The following is a 21162-nucleotide window of genomic DNA, read 5'->3' on the forward strand; positions in this document are numbered from 1 at the left end:
TTTCTGTGTTGTTGTGTGAGTATTTCAGGAAATGGCTTCCTGGATTCTAAGCAGCTGATTGGTCGGCCCCATCGCAGATTAGAGTTCTGATCCCTCCCTCTTGTCAGAGGATACAGCTGTCTCTGCAATTACCAACTCCTTCTCCAGCTTGATAAAAGCCAGTGGTCCTTCCCTGAGGAAGAGAGCTTCTTTTTATGTCCTGTGTTGATTGTTGTGGCGGTCATGAAAAGTTTTGTGGATATTATTTTGTAGCCACTCCTTCCGAGGTATGTGTATGCCTATAGGACTTTGTGTTTTTGGTTATTGAAATTGTTCTGTTCATTTGTTCCCAGGGGGGGGGGGGGGGGAGCAGAACACACCTTGGGAGTGTTTAGGCCTGCGGGCATACATAACCCGTAGTATTTAATCTGTCTATGCACACTAGGTAAGACCTGGGCGGACCACCACCCGTATTTTGGTTAGCGTGTCTAGTGGTGCTAAAGGTTAGGTAAGTAGTGGGAAGGCAGGTAAGGTAGGAGATGGGACTCTTAACTTTTACTTTCTTTGCTTTGGTTCCGTCCAGCCCCTTTTCCCCACTTTACAGAAGTTAAGGAATAATACATTCCCTGTAAACGGTATTGTTCTCTGCCTCTGTCGTCCTTTCCCGTACCTATGATCACATACTTTTTCACTCCACGGGGAGTTGAGATGTCGCGGGGTGTTACGTTCCCTCCTCCAAGAGGCGTACGTAACACTCTCCTATCCAACCAGATACAGTATTTGTGTGAAGATGGTACAGAGAACCAGACTAGAGGACTTTAGTTTCTGATGCCATTTGTTTTTCTTTGCCTGACCAGGAACTACAGACAAGTCTGGCACTTGTGAAATTGATGTTCATCAACACTGCTGATGTTTTCATTATTCTTGCACAATGTTCATGTTATGAACTTAATTGGCAACGCCACTGCTTTTCAACATCTCCAGCACAATACCAGTGTCAACATGTGAAAACGGAACATCTCTACATTTTGTCGTCAGGCAGAACACATCTAAAGTTAAAACGTTTGAAAAACTGATTTTCAAACACAGATTTGCAGTGATGGGTAGCAAGAAAAATAAACTTGATGCAGGTTTTAAAAATCACTTTTACTCCTACCCTGTGTCACAGAAGCATTCTTTTTTTTTTAATTAAAGAAACACGCTGTTTTCACATGTAGACGCTGGTTTGGTGCTGGAGATGAAGTGACAGAATTGCCCCTTTAAAAAGGAGAAGTTCACTATTTGACAGATGGTTCCATACCCTGAAAATAGTCTATGGACCAGGATAAACTGTAATCCATGGTTTAGTTCTTTAAAACAGCCATTGCAAACTTCAGCTACCGCAAGCAAAGAAATATATGGAAGTGATGGCTTGTGAGCATGTTTAAAAAAAGATGTCCAAATCACCTTAAATCAGCTCCATTTTTGTTGGGACCTTATCTGTGCATAAAAAAAATTAAACATGCTCCATCACATCCATAGATTTTGGGCTAGCAGTGGCTAGTTTGTAATGGCTGTTTAAAAGAGAACTCAACCATGGATTATAGCGGCTAGTTTAATGGCTGTTTAAAAGAGAACTCAACCATGGATTAGTGACAGACTAAATTCAGGGTGAGAAGCAATCTAACATCAAATTGTAACAGTTAACTTCTCCTAAAAGTTATGACAAAACAGATTGATGCCCCTTCCTGAATTGCTATAAAATGGAACAAGTCGGACATAAGAACCTAATTTTGTGACAGACTTACCAGGTGAATGCTATGATCCCTTATTGATGTCAGTGTAGATGAAGGGGAGGAGGCTGGTTAAAGGATTTTTAAGCCTTGAGACATGGATGGGCAAGACAAAAAAAATGTAAGTGCCTTTGAACGGGGTATTGTAGTAAGTGCCAGGCACACCGGTTTGTGTCAAGAACTGCAATACTACTGGGTTTTTCCACGCTCAACAGTTTCCCGTGTATATCAATAATAGTCCACCACCCAATGGACATCAACTTGACAACTGTTCTTAATGTTTTGTACACAGTGTATCAATCTATTACAGGGTTCTCCAACTGGTAGCCCGTGGGTCGAATTTGGCCCACGGGTGACTTTATTTGGCACCCACGTTTTATTGGTGGATGACGACTAAAACATCCGCAAATCAACTCAAATTTAATTTAGGACATGTTCCAAAGAATTCCCATGCATAGTAGTGACCTGATTGTATACAAAATGTAAGCAAGGTTTGAAATGATTGTTTTAGGCAGATAATATATCCGTTTGGGCTTCTTGTGATCAATTTGCAGTCTACAAGTTATTTGTAAATATATTCTGGCCCCCTGAACATCCTCAGGGATGTTAGCTTTTTTCTTGAGCGATCGACACCTTATTCAAGTGAAGTATGTCTGACAGGATGTTTGAGATCAGTGTATAGCAGGGGACAGCAAACGAGAGACATGAAAAGCTTTTCTCCTCAGTCCGGTCTTTACTGCAACAGTTGAAGTTCACAAATGTAATGCACATCACTTCAGACAGTAGCCATGGCAACAAAACTTGAGTGAGGTGGTAAGGGTGTGAGTCCTCCTGAGATACTTTAAATGAGCTACATATACACAACACTACCCAAATATCAACGATTCAGGTCAACAAGGAACGTCGACAAAGCATGAGAAGGATAAACATTCTTCAAATGATTTGAAAATATGTTTCCCCCTGTCCAAACAAACCACTGGCACTGTGGCATCATTGGTTGTGATAAGACCACACACCAACTAGTCTACACCTAGGCTGTAATTGACCAGGTGCGCATTCAGCAGGACACGTTTTGGAACCTTCAGATAGTAATACTGGGGGGGGGGTTAATAAGTGCTTTTTAGCAGAACGAGTAACTTGACTAACCTTGGCATATACACACTACCAATTCAACATGGGATGGCAATAAAATAAAAAAACAACTTAACAATTCAAGAAACAAGAACAAATGTGCACCCAAACACCTATCCACATAAATATCAATACATCCTGGGGATTTTTGGAGATTGTAAGGGCAGTGAGATGTGGTAAAATAGTTGTTCTCAAACTTGCACAACTGACAAATGCAATAAATTCAAAGCTTTAAAGTTGTATAGCTAAACTGAACCCAACAAGAAAACACTGCCCTCTTGGCCTGCTAACGTCAATCATCCTCCTAATGTCACAGTAGACACAATCAAACCTGCACATTCCTATTGGAGATAATATGAAATCCATAAAATGTATTGCAAAGCATATAAAGCACTTCAGTTTTTTGTAATCAGTTAACAGCATGTTATTGAATTATGACCTGCACTATGAAATACCATCTTTCATGTAAAAATGTCAAATGAATGCTTTTGGATGGGTAATGCTAGAGGTTAGAAAGCTGACTCAGCAAGTTGTCAGATGATATACTGAAATGCCCAGCATGTTCCTATTCCACCTTAATTAATTGATGGTTCCTATCGTCATTAACGGACAGTGAAGGAGGAAGAAGAAACAATTCACAGAAATAGGGGAGTTTCATAAAGAACCGAAACTCCCCTAAAATCCCAGCCGTGGTTTAAAAAAATGCCCCAGGGGCATGGAAGCCTTACACACCCAGGAGGGGGAGTTTGTTCCTAATAGTACCCAGGTTTGGAGCCACTTGTCCAGGCTGTGGGTGCCCCAAAGATGCCCCCCTCTCTGGGTGTGTGGTGAGTTCATAAAGTAGGAGGGTTACTCCATCATAACGCTGTATAGGAGAGGCTCGATGTAGTCCTCACTGTAACGGGAGTTGATGACTCGCTGTCTCTTGGAGCCCTGCTTGACCTCCTTCTCTGTGAATATCCCGTCGAAGCGCATGTCTGACGCCTTGGACTGAGAGAGAGAGAGAGAGAGGCCATGAGTAAATTATCATCCAGTTATCTAAGAGTTAAGAGCCATTAACATAGTAAACTCAGCAAAAAATAAACTTCCCTTTTTCAGGACCCTGTCTTTCAAAGAATTGGCCAGGGCAATAAATTGCAATGTCCGTACTGTGAGAGGCCTAAGACAGCGCTACAGGGAGACAGGACGGACAGCTTATCGTCCTCACAGTGGCAGACCACGTGTAACAACACCTGCACAGGATCGGTACATCCGAACATCACACCTGCGGGACAGGTACAGGATGGCAACAACAACTGCCCGAGTTACGCCAGGAACGCACAATCGCTCCATCAGTGCTCAGACTGTCCACAATAGGATGAGAGAGGCTGGACTGAGGGCTCGTAGGCCTGTTGTAAGGCAGGTCCTCAACAGACATCACCGGCTACAGCGTCGCCTATGGGCACAAACCCACTGTCGCTGGACCAGACAGGACTGGCAAAAAGTGCTCTTCACTGACGAGTCGCGGTTTTGTCTCACCGTGGGTGATGGTCGGATTATCGTCGAAGGAATGAGCGTTACACCGAGGCCTGTACTCTGGAGCGGGATCGGAGGTGGAGGGTCCGTCATGGTCTGGGGCTGTGTGTCACAGCATCATCGGACTGAGCTTGTTGTCATTGCAGGCAATCTCAACGCTGTGCGTTACAGGGAAGACATCCTCCTCCCTCATGTGGATACCCTTCCTGCAGGCTCATCCTGACATGACCCTCCAGCATGACAATGCCACCAGCCACCTGCTCATTCTGTGCGTGATTTCCTGCAAGACAGGAATGTCAGTGTTCTGCCATGGCCAGCGAAGAGCCCGGATCTCAATCCTATTGAGCCCGTCTGGGACCGGTTGGATCGGAGGATGAGGGCTATGGCCATTCCCCCCAGAAATGTTTGGGAACTTGCAGGTGCCTTGGTGGAAGAGTGGGGTAACATCTCACAGCAAGAACTGGCAAATCTGGTGCAGTTCATGCAGAGGAGATGCACTGCAGTACTTAATGCAGCTGGTGGCCATGCTGACTGTTACTTCCGATTTTGACCCCCCCTTTGTTCAGGGACACTATTACATTTCTGTTAGTCACATGTCTGTGGAACTTGTTCAGTTTGTCTCAGTTGTTGAATCTTGCTAAGTTTGCTGAAAATAAATGCAGTTGACAGTGAGAGGATGTTTCTTTTTTTTGCTGAGTTTATTATGAATAGAATCAAAGAAATACATTTATATAGATTGGCATTACAAACATGGACTGAATCCAATATTCATCAAAAATATCATAAAAATGCGTGATTTCATATCACCTAATGTGATATAAATCAGTTTGGATTAAGGAACATTGGGAGAGACGCATCTCACCATTCGGGACTTGACTCGTTTGGGCAGCTCCTCGTCTAGACTGTAGACATCATCCCTCTTGGCAGACAACGACGACCCGTCCTCAAACTCCATCTGAGTCAGCACAAAAAAACAATCACAAGTCACGCAAAAACAGGCTTCCATCCAACGTTACTTAAGAAGGTACATCAGTCACCGTATATCAAAAACACCAGTAAACTATCCATTTAACAGCACCCAAATTAGGGCCTGGAATTTGTCCTGGTCACAAGGAACAAAGTGTATGCAGCAGTATGAAGTGGAAAATATGTTAACTACAGTGGCTTGTGAAAGTATTCAACCCCCTTGGCATTTTTCCTATATTGTTGCCTTACAACCTGGATTTAAAATTTATGTTTTTGTATCATTTGATTTACACATCATGCCTTCCACTTTGAAGATGGAAAATATGTTTTATTGTGAAAAACAAGAAATAAGACAAAAAAACTGAAAACTTGAGCGTGCATAACCATTCACCCCCCCAAAGTCAATACTTTGTAAAGCCACCTTTTGCAGCAACTACAGCTGCAAGTCTCTTAGGGTGTCTCTATAAGCTTGGCACATCTAGCCACTGGGATTTTGCCCACTCTTCAAGGCAAAACTTCGCCAGCTCCTTCAAGTTGGATGGGTTCCGCTGGTGTACAGCAATCATTAAAGTCATACCACAGATTCTCAATTGGATTGAGGTCTGGGCTTTGACTAGGCCATTCCAAGACATTTAAATGTTTCCCCTTAAACCACTCAAGTGTTGCTTTAGTAGTATGCTTAGGGTCATTGTCCTGCTGGAAGGTGAACCTCCGTCCCAGTCTCAAATCTCTGGAAGACGAACAGGTTTCCCTCAAGAATTTCCCTGTATTTAGCGCCATCCGTCATTCCTTCAATTCTGACCAGTTTTCCCAGTCCCTGCCGATGAAAAACATACCCGGAACATGATGCTGCCACCATGCTTCAATGTGGGGATGGTGTTCTCGGGGTGATGAGATGTATTGGGTTTGCACCAGACGTAGCGTTTTCCTTGATGGCCCAAAAGCTCAATTTTAGTCTCATCTAACCAGAGTACCTTCTTCCATATGTTTGGGGAGTCACCCACATGCCTTTTGGCAAACACCAAACCTGTTTGCTTATTGGTTTATTTAAGCAATGTCTTTTTTCGAGCCACTGTTCTGTAAAGCCCAGCTCTGTTTGGTTAGCTCCTTGGTCTTCATGGTGCCGCTTGCTAGGTGGCGCCCCTTGCTTAGTGGTGTTGCAGACTCTGGGGCCTTTCAGAACAGGTGTATGTATGTATATATACTGAGATCATGTGACACTTAAATAAAGTCCACCTGTGTGCAATCTAACTAATTATGTGACTTCTGAAGGTAACGGATTGCACTAGATCTTATTTGGGGGCTTCATAGCAAAGATGGTGAAAACATACACTTAGGTTGTAGTCATTAAAACTTGTTTTTCAACCACTCCACAAATGTCTTGCTAACAAACTATAGTTTTGACACTAGTCATTTTTCCAACAATTGTTTACAGACAGATTATTTCACTTACTATTCACTGTATCACAATTCAAGTGGGTCAGAAGTTTACATACACTAAGTTGACTGTACCTTTAAACAGCTTGGAAAATTATGGAATGGCTTTCAAAGCTTCTGATAGGCTAATTGACATAATTTGAGTCAATTGGAGGTGTACCTGTGGATGTATTTCAAGGCCTACCTTCAAACTCAGTGCCTATTTGCTTGAAAATCAAAAGGGAAAATCAAAAGAAATTAGCCAAGACCTCAGAAAATTAGCCAAGACCTCATCCTTGGGAGCAATTTCCTAACGCCTGAAGGTACCACGTTCATCTGTACAAACAATTGTACGCAAGTATAAACACCATGGGACCACACAGCTGTCATACCGCTCAGGAAGAAGACAATTTCTGTCTCCTAGAGATGAACGTACTTTGGTGCGAAAAGTGCACATCAATCCCAGAACAACAGCAAAGGCCCTTGTGAAGATGCTGAAGGAAACAGGTAAAAGTATCTATATCCACAGTTAAACCAGTCCTATATCGACATAACCTGAAAGGCCACTGCTCCAAAACCACCATACAAAAGCCAGACTACGGGTTGCAACTGCACATGGGGACAAAGATCGTACTTTTTGGAAAATGTCCTCTGGTCTGATGAAACAAAAATAGAACTGTTTGGCCATAATGACCATCGTTATGTTTGGAGGAAAAAGGGGGAGGCTTGCAAGCCGAAAAACACCATCCCAACCGTGAAGCACGTGGGTGGCAGCATGTTGTGGGGGTGCTTTGATGCAGGAGGGACTGGTGCACTTCACAAAATAGATGGCATCATGAGGTAAGAAAATTAAGTGGATATATTGAAGCAACATCTCAAGACATCAGTCAGGAAGTTAAAGCTCAGTTGTAAATGGACAATGACCCCAAGCATACTTCCAAAGTTGTGGCAAAATGGCTTAAGGACAACAAACTCAATGTATTGGAGTGGCCATCACAAAGCCCTGACCTCAATCCCATAGAAAAGTTGTGGGCAGAACTGAAAAAGCGTGTGCGAGCAAGGAGGCCTACAAACCTGACTCCGTTAAACCAGCTCTGTCAGGAGGAATGGGCCAAAATTCACCCAACTTATTGTGGGAAGCTTGTGGAAGGCTACCCGAAACATTTGACTCAATTTAAAGGCAATGTTACCAAATACTAATTGAGTGTATGTAAACTTCTGACCCACTGGGAATGTGATGAAATAAATAAAAGCTGAAATAAATCACTATTCTGACATTTCACATTCTTAAAATAAAGTGGTGATCCTACTGAAAAACTGAGTTTAAATGTATTTGGCTAAGGTGTATGTAAACTTCCAACTTCAACTGCATGCACGCACCACTTTTCCGATTTGTAGTAATAATTAAGTCATTATTTTCATTTCACTCCACCAATTTGGACTATTTTGTTTATGTCCATTACAGGTTGTAATGCAACAAAATAGGAAAAATGCCAAGGGGGTGAATACTTTTGCAAGGCACTGTAGTATGTGAAAAGAGTAGCAAGAAGAAAAAATGTTTTACATTAAAGAAAAAAAACTACATTTAAGCAAATCCGTACAGAGGACCACATGATTGTTATGTGTTTTCAGAACCGTTGTACTTGCCAAACCAATTACACAAACCCACTCACAATTTCTTTATAAAGGTCAGCCCCCTGAATCTGTTGGTATGGGCTGAACGTGGTAGGAGCGCAGCCTGAACCTGGTTGGAGCCCTAGTTGTGCGCAGGCCAGCTGTTTGTTCGGCCACCTGCAATTGCTCATAAACTGTCCGCAACCGCAGACTAAAATTGATGCCTACACCAGACTCCAACCCACAAATATAAAAAATGCTTTGTACAGTTCCCTTTTCTTAAATGTATTACACAATTATGTTTTCTTCAACGTTTTGGCTATTTTGTTTATTTATTGGATATGATGGCCTATTGATCAGTATGTGACGACGCAAGCTCTACTGCTCTCATCACGTCGAACCACCATTCTACATTCCCCATGTGCGCCAAGTAGTCTACAAACATTTCCATTTCTATAAACTGCATTACTGCAGTTGCATTAAACTTGAGTGCACCACTCGTTTGTGCCATTAGAGCTAACACATTTCATTTGTTTATCAATTTATTTTTTGAGTTTCACTCATTGTAACATGCCACATATTGGTTTGAGAGCTCCATCGGTGTCAGGAATGCAGTGTTACTAGTGCGCGTACGCCACACCTCTCTGTATTTCACGCAATCTGTCATTGCATTGGTTAGTCCCGTTTGGGATTCATACTATATTAGGACAATTATGCATTGTATTGCTTAACCACTAACTGTAGCAAGTAATCCTCAAAAGGTGCACTATGCAGAAATCGCAGCGACATTTCCTGGTTGCTAAAATTCTAATAGTTCGCCCCATTTCAGTTTGTGACAAAACAAGCAGTCAATGTGTAGAGAATCATTGTACCATCTAAACCATTGTGAAATATATTTTCCATAACCACTTCTACATTTTTTTAAAAACTTTCAGCTATTTGAAGCAGATGTACAAAACCGAAAGTACAAGATAGAAACGAAACGTCAGAATGGGAAGCATAGAAATAGCACACATAGAACAGATCTACCGCTTCTTAGACTTGCTTTCTATGGGAATTAAATATCTATAAGTCACATTTCTATGTGAATTTGGTCAGGTCACCCAAAAAGTTACATATTGTAGCTTTAAGTTTATTGTGGCGACATCTGTTGGTGTTAAGGTACGTAGCCTAGCGGCTAAGAGCGTTGGGCCAGTAACCGAAAGGTCGCTGGTTGGAATCTGAGCCGACTAGGTGAAAAAAATGTGACCTTAAAGAAGTCCCTTAATAACCCTAACTCCTCCTGTAAGTCGCTCTGGATAAGCTGCTAAATTACTAAAATGTCTGTTTCCTTTTAGTGTCTATAATGATGATCTATCAATGGATCTGCTTAAAGTGAGCATTGGTATGGTTTCTCTTCAATTGGGTGTGCTGGGTTACTGTGGGTATATAAGCTGCTGTTAAGGCAATATGTGTTGCTAAGTTCTCCAAAAAAATACTTAGTTGCGTGAGTTTTGGCCTGCTTAAATGCATTTTGCCTTTCATAGCCGTTTGGTTGCTACTGAGTGCTATTGTTCTTTATTTTGACATTTTGTCCTTTTTGTCTTTTGTCGACTGCAACAGGCTACCAGAAAGTTATTTTTGGAACAATTCTAAGCCACTTCTGTAAATATTCACCAGCACTATTTTCACTGGAGTAAACTTGTAAATAAAACCTTAATTTTGCACAGTATTTTTAATCTCTGGTTCTCTTGTGCTCAAACCCTCCTAAATTAGACTGACAGATCCCGTGATATCTTAAGAGTAGCTGAAACAAAAACATTTGTGTAGCCTATTTGGCGCGCGTACAGTTACGCCCTAAAACGTAAGCACTAATGCCAGATACAAATAATTAAAGAAAAACCTCGATGTAGTTCATCTAGATATGAATTGCACAAGAATTATATACAATTACGGATTTTTGTACAATTTCTTATTTATATTCACCCTGTCCGCCACCCATCCATCAGCCATTCATCCACACAATATTTCATGACCCTAAACTCGCCCCCGCCCCGCGGATATAACCGCAGGTTACGAGTCAACCTGCGCATCACTATGGCGCACAGCCTGAATGTGGTTGAAGTGAGGAAGTTAATTTGGCCGGGGTAGGCCGTCATTGTAAATAAGAATTTGTGCTTAACTGACTTGCCTAGTTAAAATAAAGGTCAAAAAATAAAAGTGAATGTGGTCCCTATTACCTGGTACATAAGGATGGAGTGCGATGCGACAAACTTGGCCCCGTACAGCAGATTGTCCGTCCAGCGCACCTGCACCACGTCGCCCACTGCTGGCGGGCCCAGCTTGACGCAGTCCCGGTTCTGAAACCAAACCGTAGACAAGAGCCATCGTATTAGTTCAGTGAGCCACAGTTAAATACGCCGGGACCATTAAATCAAGTCAATATAGCCCACAACACAACTGGATTGATTTGTTTCCACTTTTTAGGATTGGTTCATTTCTATGACCAATAATACCACTGTGTTTGCCATACCACTGAATGCCACGGCTTGCACTGATAAAAGCAGACTGATCCATTGACACTGCTGCATTAGGGCTCCTCATTGTAATACAACATTTAGAAAGGAAATGTTTCAGGCAAAACTTAGTTTCATTTGTTGCCACAGTGATTAGTTTGTTTAGAATATATATGTATATGTCAATACAACGGCATTGTCTATTTGTTACAGCAAACAACATATGTGTCTTCTGATGTTTCTCAACACCCCCAGATAGAGCTTCAGAACTTGTGGCCGTCGCATGCATCCAACGATAAAGGTGACGCTTCCTCACCTTGATGTCCTCAGGGAAGAGGTTGTCGCTGTAGGAGCCGTCGTCAAAGACCACCTCGTAGAAGGTGGCGGTGGTCAGCTCCAGCACCTCACACTGGTAGTAGCGCCCATTTTTATGCTTACAGATAACCTGCTGGCCGACCTCAAGCTCTTGCATGGCCGCCTTATTACGCTAGGAGGACATGAGGTCAAAGATCAGACACTCCATATAGCACCATGAACAAATGACCATAAAGACCAGACACCGTTAAACAAATATGACATTTGGTAAGTGGAAACAAATGTGAAGGAATGTGGACCCGTAAAAGCTACTCCTTTGTTAACATCTAACAATTTCTTATTTTAAGAGCCATACATATAGATAAATAAAATATAATATTTAGTATGTGGACACTTGCTCGTCGAACATCTCACTCCAAAATCCTGGGCATTAATATGGATTTGGTCCCCCCTTTGCTGCTATAAACAGCCTCCGCTCTTCTGGGAAGGCTTTGCACTAGGTGTGGGAACATTGCTGCAGGGACTTGCTTTCATTCAGCCACGAGCATTAGTGAGGTCGGTTACAGATGTTGGGCGATTAGACCTGGCTCGCAGTCAGTGTTCCAATTCATCCCAAAGGTTTTCGAAGGGGTTGAGGTCAGGGCTCAGGTCATTCAAGTTCTTTCACACCAATCTTGACAAAACATTTCTGTATGGAAGTCACTTTGTGCATGGGAGGTATTGTCATGCTGAAACAGGAAACAGCCTTCCCCAAACTGTTGCCCCAAAGTTGAAAGCACAGAATCATCTAGAATGTCACTATGCTGTAGCATTAAGATTTCCCTTCACTGGAACTAAGGGGTCTAGCCCGAACCATGAAACACAGCCACAGACCATTATTTACAGGTAGCGTTCTTTTGGCATCCGCTAAACCCAGATTCGTCCGTCGGACTGCCAGATGGAGAAGCGTGATTCATCACTCCAGAGAACTCGTTTCCCCTGCTACAGAGTCCAATGGCGGCGAGCTTTACACCACTCCAGCCAACGCTTGGCATTGCGCATGGTGATCTTAGGCTTGTGTGCGGCTGCTCGGCCATGGAAACCCATTTCATGAACAGTTCTTGTGCCAACATTGCTTCCAGAGGCAGGTTGGAGCTCACTAGTGAGTGTTGCAACCAAGGACAGACGATTTGTACGCACTTCAGCACTCGGCGGTCCCGTTCTGTGAGCTTGTGTGGCCTAGTACTTCGCAGCTTAGCCGTTGTTGCTCCAAGACATTTCCACTTCACAATAACAGCACTTATAGTGGACCGGGGCAGCTCTAGCAGGGCAGACATTTGATGAACTGACTTGTTGCAAAGGTGGCATCCTATGACGGTGCCATGTTGAAAGTCACTCAACTCTTCAGTAAGGCCATTCAACTCCCAATGTTTGTCTATGGAGATTGCATGGCTGTGTGCTGGATTTTATACCCCTGTCAGCAAATCACTTGGATATTGTGGGTTACTGTGTGTTAATAAAGCTGGAAAAGTCTGATTTGATGCGTTTTCATTTCAGGCTGTAAGGCAACAAAAGGTGAACAATTTTAAAAGGGTTGGTGACTTTCTATACCCACTGTATGCTTTTGAACTCAGCTAAAGTATTAACAACCAGACAATGCATGAGCCCTCGGTTAACTCAGTTTAGAAATAAAATCCTGCATGGCTGCCTTATTACGCTGGGAGATTAAAGAGTTAGCCTACAATTATTATACCACCATTAACAGATGACCATAAAGATAACACACAGCATATATTTCCAATTGATGAATATATTACATTTGGTAAGAGGAAATAAATGCAAACTAAAGAGGATTCATAAAAGCTATTTCAGTAGTGGTGAATTGTTCTGGTCACGTGAGACATCTAACAACTTCTTTTAAAGTTCATTCAGCAGAGGTATTTAAATCTAGACAATGCATACGCCATCGGTGAAGAAAAACAAGTTCAGAGAAGATTCATTTGCATTTCACTGAACATTAGTTCGGTCTCCGCATGTCTTCGGTTCAACTATAACATAACTTCCCCTCCCCAACTAGCTAATTAAAGCACTGAGCTTCGACAAAAGCCAGAGAGAGCCTGCAGCACGTTAGAGGAAATATTGTGCAGCCTGCGGCACTGACTGACTACATCAGAGACAACCAGCAGAGCTGAAGCGTTGATCTTCCCTCTGTTCCGACCGTTGCCAATTACAGGAGTATTAGTATAAAAGAAACAATCTGTCTGGAACATGCAATCGTTTATAGATACAGCTTTTTATATAGTACTCATACACACATTGTGATGTCTGTGTAATGTTTGGGAATCAGAATGTGTTGTCTGTATACGATGTTATGTGGAGGATTGAAATTTGGAACCTGACTTGCCTTTCGTATTGCCCCAGAGGAGAAAAATCCAGTTGAATACAGTGTAGAGCAGCAGGGCCATAGATCATAGGGTGTCAAACTCATTCCACGAAGAGCCACGTATCTGCGGGTTTTTGGTTTTTCCTTTCAATTAAGACCAAGATAACCAGGTAATTAATCAAGTGCAAGGGTGAAGCGAAAACCCGCAGACACTCGGCTCTCTGTGGAATGAGTTGGACACGTGCTGTAGATGATTCAACCAATGGCCTACACCAGTGTCTCCAGCTCCAGTCCCTCAACAGCACACATTGTGTTGTAGCCCCAGACAAATTCACCTGATTCAACTTATTGAGGGCCTGATGATTAGTTGACAAGTTGAATAATAATATATGCCTTTTAGTAGAGTTTTACAAAAAGCGACTTAAAGTCATGTGCCAGACGCCCACACGCTGCCAGAAAAAATGTCTGCTGTTGGGGGTACTCGAGGACTGGAGTTGGGAAACACTGGCCTAGGCTACATAGCTGTATACAAAGACAAGAAATCTAAAATCAGAGCCGAGAATGATTGACAGGCTAACCCACAACAGTAACTCTACATCAGGGGAGTTGAATCATTGAATCTGCAACGTGTTCTGACTTGCTGACACAATGCTCACAACAGGAATCAGGACAAAGAGTAAACGTGATCTTTCATCATGTCGCATGACAAATTATCTGTACGTGCTTGGGCTTGCCAGTTCTCACTCTAGGGGAAGGGAAGCAATGTTCCTATGGCCACATGGTCCCTGGTTTTATGGTCTCTGGTTTCTGTTGTTGCTGCTCAACATTTTATTAGGGAAGCATGATTTGACCCGTTTCAACTAGTCTGGCGTCAAACTGGTTTCCAACCTGACAACTAAGATACATGTAATGTCTGCTATACAAATAATATGTATTAACCAATTGATGGTGGTGGCAATAACAAAAGCCAGGAAATTAAATATGCAGAGGTAAACCTATGTGCAGGAGTGATTTCTATGAAAATAGTTGCTTTTTGGGACAAAAAGAGTCAGAAGACACTTCTGACCATTTACAAACGTGATGCAATGCTTCCCTGAACCAAAGTTTACCCCCACCCCCGTAGAAGCTACCTCTGGTAGGACGGGTGACTTGTGCCTGTAGCAGGTGACGTGGACGATGAAGGGCCAGTCATCAGGCTGCATGAGCTGGCCAGCCGCCTGGGCGCAGGTGGGGTGGAAGGCAGTGGTGCAGCGGCCATGGGAACACTGAACACAGCAGCCAACATCCCTCTTCACCCGCAGCTTACAGTAGAAACACTTCTGCAGGGGGGTGAGGAAAGTGGAGGAGGAAAGGGGGAGAAGTGCAGTGGGAGTTCAAAAGGTTGTAGGGACGAGGCAGTGACAAGAAAGAGGGGGAGATGAGAATAAGGAGGGAGGGAGTAGGAGGATCACCAGTGGGAGGAGTAGGAAGAGAGGGCCAGATGGAAGGTGGGATAAAGGGAAAGAAACAGGGGAGGGGGAAGGAGACGAGGGCATATAGGAAATTACAACGTTTCCTTTCTCACCGTTTCAAGCTCCCAGATGACCCATTGTCTGTTGTTCCCAGTTTAGAATATGACTCCAATAAATACATACAGTCCACTTCCTCACTGTAGACCAAACTGGACAAACAAAGCAATCACACTGAAGTGGTCTGGGTCAGAGTAAGAAGTGACAGCCATGAAAACAGACTGGCCCACCAACATGAACCCTTGGTGAAGCTCCATGAGGTACTGTTCATGGTTGCTGAGGGGAAGCCTTAGCTGGAGGAAACTCCTTTTGATAAGCCTATTTGGCTCATTTCATATGGGCAGGGGGTGAAGGACTCCGGTGAAGGCCCATATGACTAATTATTATGTTCATTTCGTGAACTGAATGGGAGTGAAGGACCCTTGGTGAAGCTCCATATGACACACCTTTGTTTGTTTCATATTCAGGGACGGCAGGTAGCCTAGTGGATACAGCATTGGGCCAGTAACCGAAAGGTTGCTGGATCGAATCCCCGAGCTGACAAAGTAAAAATCTGTCGTTCTGCCCCTGAACTGTTCCCCGGTCGGCCGTTATTTGTAAATAAGAATTTGTTCTTGCCTTGTTAAATAAAGGTTACATATTAGCAGGATAGTGAAACTGTATGCATGAGCAGGCTATGTCTGATTGCATGATGTGTGGCTTTGTTCACATCAGGGGAACTGAGCAGGAGTCAACGACCTCGGTGGAACGCCACATGATTAGACACAGTATTGATGTCAGGCTGAAAGACCAAGGACACGGACCTTGTTAAACAGGTTTGATTCCCTCTGGTGTTTACAGAACACTGGTGGCTGTGGGATCAGGATATCAGAGGAAGCAGTAGAGAATGTATGAGAAAACATGAATGGCTGCAGTATAGCCATTAACATTGATGATGATGATGACGATGATTAGGAGCATGGAATGTTCAGGCATGAATGTGTGTAGTTCTGTTCAAAAGTTTGGGGTCACTTAGAAAAGCATTTTTTTGTCCATTAAAATAACGGCAGATTTTTAATGGAACAAGAATATACTGACGAGTTTCAGAAGAAAGTTCTTTGTTTCTGGCCATTTTGAGCCAGTAATCGAACTCACAAATGCTGATGCTCCAGATACTCAACAAGTCTAAATAAGGCCAGTTTTGTTGCTTCTTTAATTAATGTTCTGTATTATGTCATGTTTCATGTTTTGTGTGAACCCCAGGAAGAATAACTGCTGCTTTAGCTGTAGCTAAATGGGGGTCCTAATGAAATAAAAAATGACCAAATGGCACCAGCATAGGCAAATATTTATATGGAAAATGGAACAATACCCATCATATTGAAAACAGTTAGTCCTAAACTCACATGAGAAAAGTCTATAGGGAACTTGAATTCTGTATCTCTAAGCAGTTGAGAAAACCACAACCATGAAAATTAAATGACAGGAAGTCGATACACAGAAACTGGGCCTAAAATAACTTCTCCCCACCAGCCACTGTGGAAGGTAGATTTAAAAATCTCCCATGACTCAGTGTTTACCAACCAAAATACACTGCTCAAAAAAATTAAGGGAACACTTAAACAACACAATGTAACTCCAAGTCAATCACACTTCTGTGAAATCAAACTGTCCACTTAGGAAGCACCACTGATTGACAATAAATTTCACATGCTGTTGTGCAAATGGAATAGACAAAAGGTGGAAATTATAGGCAATTAGCAAGACACCCCCAATAAAGGAGTGGTTCTGCAGGTGGTGACCACAGACCACTTCTCAGTTCCTATGCTTCCTGGCTGATGTTTTGGTCACTTTTGAATGCTGGCGGTGCTTTCACTCTAGTGGTAGCATGAGACGGAGTCTACAACCCACACAAGTGGCTCAGGTAGTGCAGCTCATGCAGGATGGCACATCAATGCGAGCTGTGGCAAGAAGGTTTGCTGTGTCTGTCAGCGTAGTGTCCAGAGCATGGAGGCGCTACCAGGAGACAGGCCAGTACATCAGGAGACGCGGAGGAGGCCGTAGGACGGCAACAACCCAGCAGCAGGACCGCTACCTCCGCCTTTGTGCAAGGAGGAGCAGGAGGAGCACTGCCAGAGCCCTGCAAAATGACCTCCAGCAGGCCACAAATGTGCATGTGTCTGCTCAAACGGTCAGAAACAGACTCCATGAGGGTGGTATGAGGGCCCGACGTCCACAGGTGGGGGTTGTGCTTACAGCCCAACACCGTGCAGGACGTTTGGCATTTGCCAAAGAACACCAAGATTGGCAAATTTGCCACTGGGGCCCTGTGCTCTTCACAGATGAAAGCAGGTTCACACTGAGCACATGAGCACATGTGACAGACGTGACAGAGTCTGGAGACGCCGTGGAAAACGTTCTGCTGCCTGCAACATCCTCCAGCATGACCGGTTTGGCGGTGGGTCAGTCATGGTGTGGGGTGGCATTTCTTTGGGGGGCCGCACAGCCCTCCATGCGCTCGCCAGAGGTAGCCTGACTGCCATTAGGTACCGAGATGAGATCCTCAGACCCCTTGTGAGACCATATGCTGGTGCGGTTGGCCCTGGGTTCCTCCTAATGCAAGACAGTACTAGACCTCATGTGGCTGGAGTGTGTCAGCAATTCCTGCAAGAGGAAGGCATTGATGCTATGGACTGGCCCGCCCGTTCCCCAGACCTGAATCCAATTGAGCACATCTGGGACATCATGTCTCGCTCCATCCACCAACGCCACATTGCACCACAGACTGTCCAGGAGTTGGCGGATGCTTTAGTCCAGGTCTGGGAGGAGATCCCTCAGGAGACCATCCGCCACCTCATCAGGAGCATGCCCAGGCGTTGTAGGGAGGTCATACAGGCACGTGGAGGCCACACACACTACTGAGCCTCATTTTGACTTGTTTTAAGGACATTACATCAAAGTTGGATCAGCCTGTAGTGTGGTTTTCCACTTTAATTTTGAGTGTGGCTCCAAATCCAGACCTCCATGGGTTGATAAATTTGATTTCCATTGATAATTTTTGTGTGATTTTGTTGTCAGCACATTCAACTATGTAAAGAAAAAAGTATTTAATAAGAATATTTAATTCATTCAGATCTAGGATGTGTTATTTTAGTGTTCCCTTTATTTTTTTGAGCAGTGTACTTTGAAAACCCCCCAGCTAATACAGCATTTATTTTACTATAAATGTGATCATCCTTGACTTTTTATTCACAAATACGAGTGAAATGCTCGCACTGTGGAGCCCATACCACCCACCAACGTGGCTGTTGAAATAGACCACAACTAATGCCAAAATCTAAACACATTTTAGGCCCTGCACAGAAGTAGTGTTGTGGTGCTGTTGTGGTCCTGACTGTGACCATTGAGGAACAGTAGCTCACCAGCTGGAACCTGGCCACAGGGATGTAACTGAGGTCCACGGGGCTGCGGTCGGCGATGCTCACGAAGCGCGCCTCCAGGACCACGAGCGAACACAGCACGTGCACCCACCTGTGTGGGTGTCACAGGAAACAGATCAGCACAATAAACAGACTATAGGTGTGTGACACATCAGGGGAAAGTTTCCACTGGCCCTTCATTCCCAATTCAAGGAAATTACAACATGATGTTATTTATAACTAACAACATGGACAAAAACAATATTTTTTTAAGGGTGGGCTATATTAAACATTTATTTTGTTAATATACAAAAATGTTAGGATCACATGTAGCCTAGACAAAAACAGGTTTCTATTATATATCATTATGCTATAGAGAACATCATCCTTCAATATATAATACAATCTTACTGTAGACTAGCACAGGCTCCTCACTGTCACAAGCCATTAGAGACTTGACAGAGAAGGCTAGCTTGGTCTACAGGCATTCCCTGCCTTTTTCATTGACTGAAGTGTCCTAGATTCAGCGGGGAGGGTAAAGTGTGACCACTAGCTACAGACTGGGGATCCTAATAAAATACCAGACTAGAGTGGTTGTAGCATCGGTGTAACAAAATGTATTTAGCCTAGAGCTTGAGGCCTCCATTAAATGGGTAGCTCCTCAAATTGCTGTACTATACTCACTTGTTGTTGTTGGCTCTCTGTAGAGCTCCCCCTCGCAGTGAACACAGGCAGCAGTCCTGAGGGAGCGAAAGACGCACACAGATGACCTCTGACCTAGTGTTTAACATCACATTTTGGATACACTTAATGTTATAGACCTTTATGTGGTGTGTACAGTTGAATTCGGAAGTTTACAGACACCTTAGCCAAATACATTTAAACTCAGTTTTTCACAATTCCTGACATTTAATCCTAGTAAAAATTCCTGTCTTTGGTCAGTTAGGATCACCACTTTATTTTAAGAATGTGAAATGTCCGAATAATAGTAGAGAGAATAATTTAGTTCAGCTTTTATTTCTTTCATCACATTCCCAGTGGGTCAGAAGTTTACATACAATCAATTAGTATTTGGTAGCATTGCCTTTAAATTGTTTAACTTGGGTCAAACATTTCAGGTAGCCTTCCACAAGCTTCCCACAATAAGTTGGGTGAATTTTGGCCCATTCCTCCTGACAGAGCTGGTGTAAGTGAGTCAGGTTTGTAGGCCTCCTTGCTCGCCAGTGAGTTAATACATTATGTAGTTCCATCCATGAGCTGTTCTTGTTTATTAATGTTCTGTATGAAGTCATGTTTCATGTTTTGTCTGGACCCCAGGAAGAGTAGCTGCTGCTTTCTCAACAGCTAATGGAGATCCTAATAAAATACCAAATACTAACCGACTTAACTTCATTACCTGAATGTTCTATTTATTCATGTGAAACTTTCCTCCACGTTGTCTGTGGCAATGCCCTTGACAAAGAAAGCTGGCCAGAGTACTGCGATTTACATTACTCGCTGGGCTGCCTGGCAGTGGGTTTTCCAGTATCTTGTAATGGGTAACTCTTGTGGACGTAGGACGTTAAGCTAACTCTAGTCAATCAGTAACTTTACAGTTAGTGGCGGGGGTAAGCCAGACATGTGCATGTCGACAAGTAAGAGCTATGGCAATTTATTCTACCTTTATTTCAACAAGGAACACAGACTGAGAACAAGGTCTCTTTTACAGCTGGGCCCTGCGTATACATGTTTACACATACCGTTTAGGTACAATGATTAACTTAGTTGGACTGCACAGAATCACTGATCTACAAATCACCGTGCATTCCAAATAATTACTGAAGTGATAAAGATCAGCAATTCTGCTCCTGGCTTTGCTCAAACACACTGGGTACCACAGAGAGTTAAAAGCAGAAATGTTCATGACCATTTCCTTAGACAACACTGTCAACTGGTGGATAAACTTGGTTATATCAAGTTGGGAGGTCATCAAAAAGAGACATATTTCACGGCTTGACAGGTAGGCGTATTCGGAGGGAGAAATTAATTTCACTAAATAGTCCATTAATAATCAAGAATCACACATCCACAATATGATTCATGACTTGGCGTGTAAGACTCGGTACAGGACAGGACTTGAACTATCCTCTGTTGTGGTGCTCAGCAGAGGAATTATGTAACGGTTTGTTATTTTGTATTTTGCAATTAAAAACTCTGGCTTCTGTTCAAGTCATCCCAGAGGAAAAACAGAGTCATTGAGAAATAACTGGAGAAGGTTCTAGCTACAGTCATTCTAACCCTTTTTATTTTCAGACAATATTTGTTCTACATCTACAGAAGTGTATTGTTAATTGAACATGAATCCTCCACTTTCTTCAAGGATTAACATCCACATATGTATACGTATGGCTCTGCTATTATCTACAGTGCCTTCAGAAAGTATTCACACCCTTCAACTTTCCTCATTTTGTTGGGTTATAAACTGGGATTAAAATGGATTTGATTGTCATTTTTTTGTCAACGATTGACAAAATACTCTAATGTCGAAGTGGAAGATATTTTTTTACATTTGTAAAAAATAAAATCATGAGAGATAAAACACTAATATCTCTTGATTAGATAAGTATTCATCACCGAGTCAATACATGTTAGAATCACCTTTGGCAGGGATTACAGCTGTTAGAGACTTAGAGACCCAGAAGGACTAAGAGC

General features: G+C 43.0%; 1 protein-coding gene across 3 annotated transcripts in view; it reads right to left on the reverse strand.

Annotated features, from left to right (window-relative positions):
* Positions 1-2460: 2460 nt before the first annotated feature.
* Positions 2461-21162, reverse strand: part of LOC139560539 (lysine-specific demethylase 4A-like) — a 30345-nt gene continuing 11643 nt past the window's right edge. For 2 of the 3 annotated variants that reach the window (XM_071377398.1, XM_071377399.1), the window contains exons 16-22: positions 19156-19211; positions 18475-18583; positions 14696-14884; positions 11205-11375; positions 10613-10732; positions 5260-5352; positions 2461-3872 (exon numbers count right to left, since the gene is read on the reverse strand). In XM_071377398.1, coding sequence (XP_071233499.1) covers positions 3732-3872; positions 5260-5352; positions 10613-10732; positions 11205-11375; positions 14696-14884; positions 18475-18583; positions 19156-19211 — 879 coding nt within the window. In that variant the 3' untranslated portion in view covers positions 2461-3731. The other variant, XM_071377400.1, reaches the window with a different exon arrangement.

Source organism: Salvelinus alpinus, chromosome 30, assembly GCF_045679555.1.
Source record: "Salvelinus alpinus chromosome 30, SLU_Salpinus.1, whole genome shotgun sequence".
NCBI lineage: Eukaryota > Metazoa > Chordata > Actinopteri > Salmoniformes > Salmonidae > Salvelinus > Salvelinus alpinus.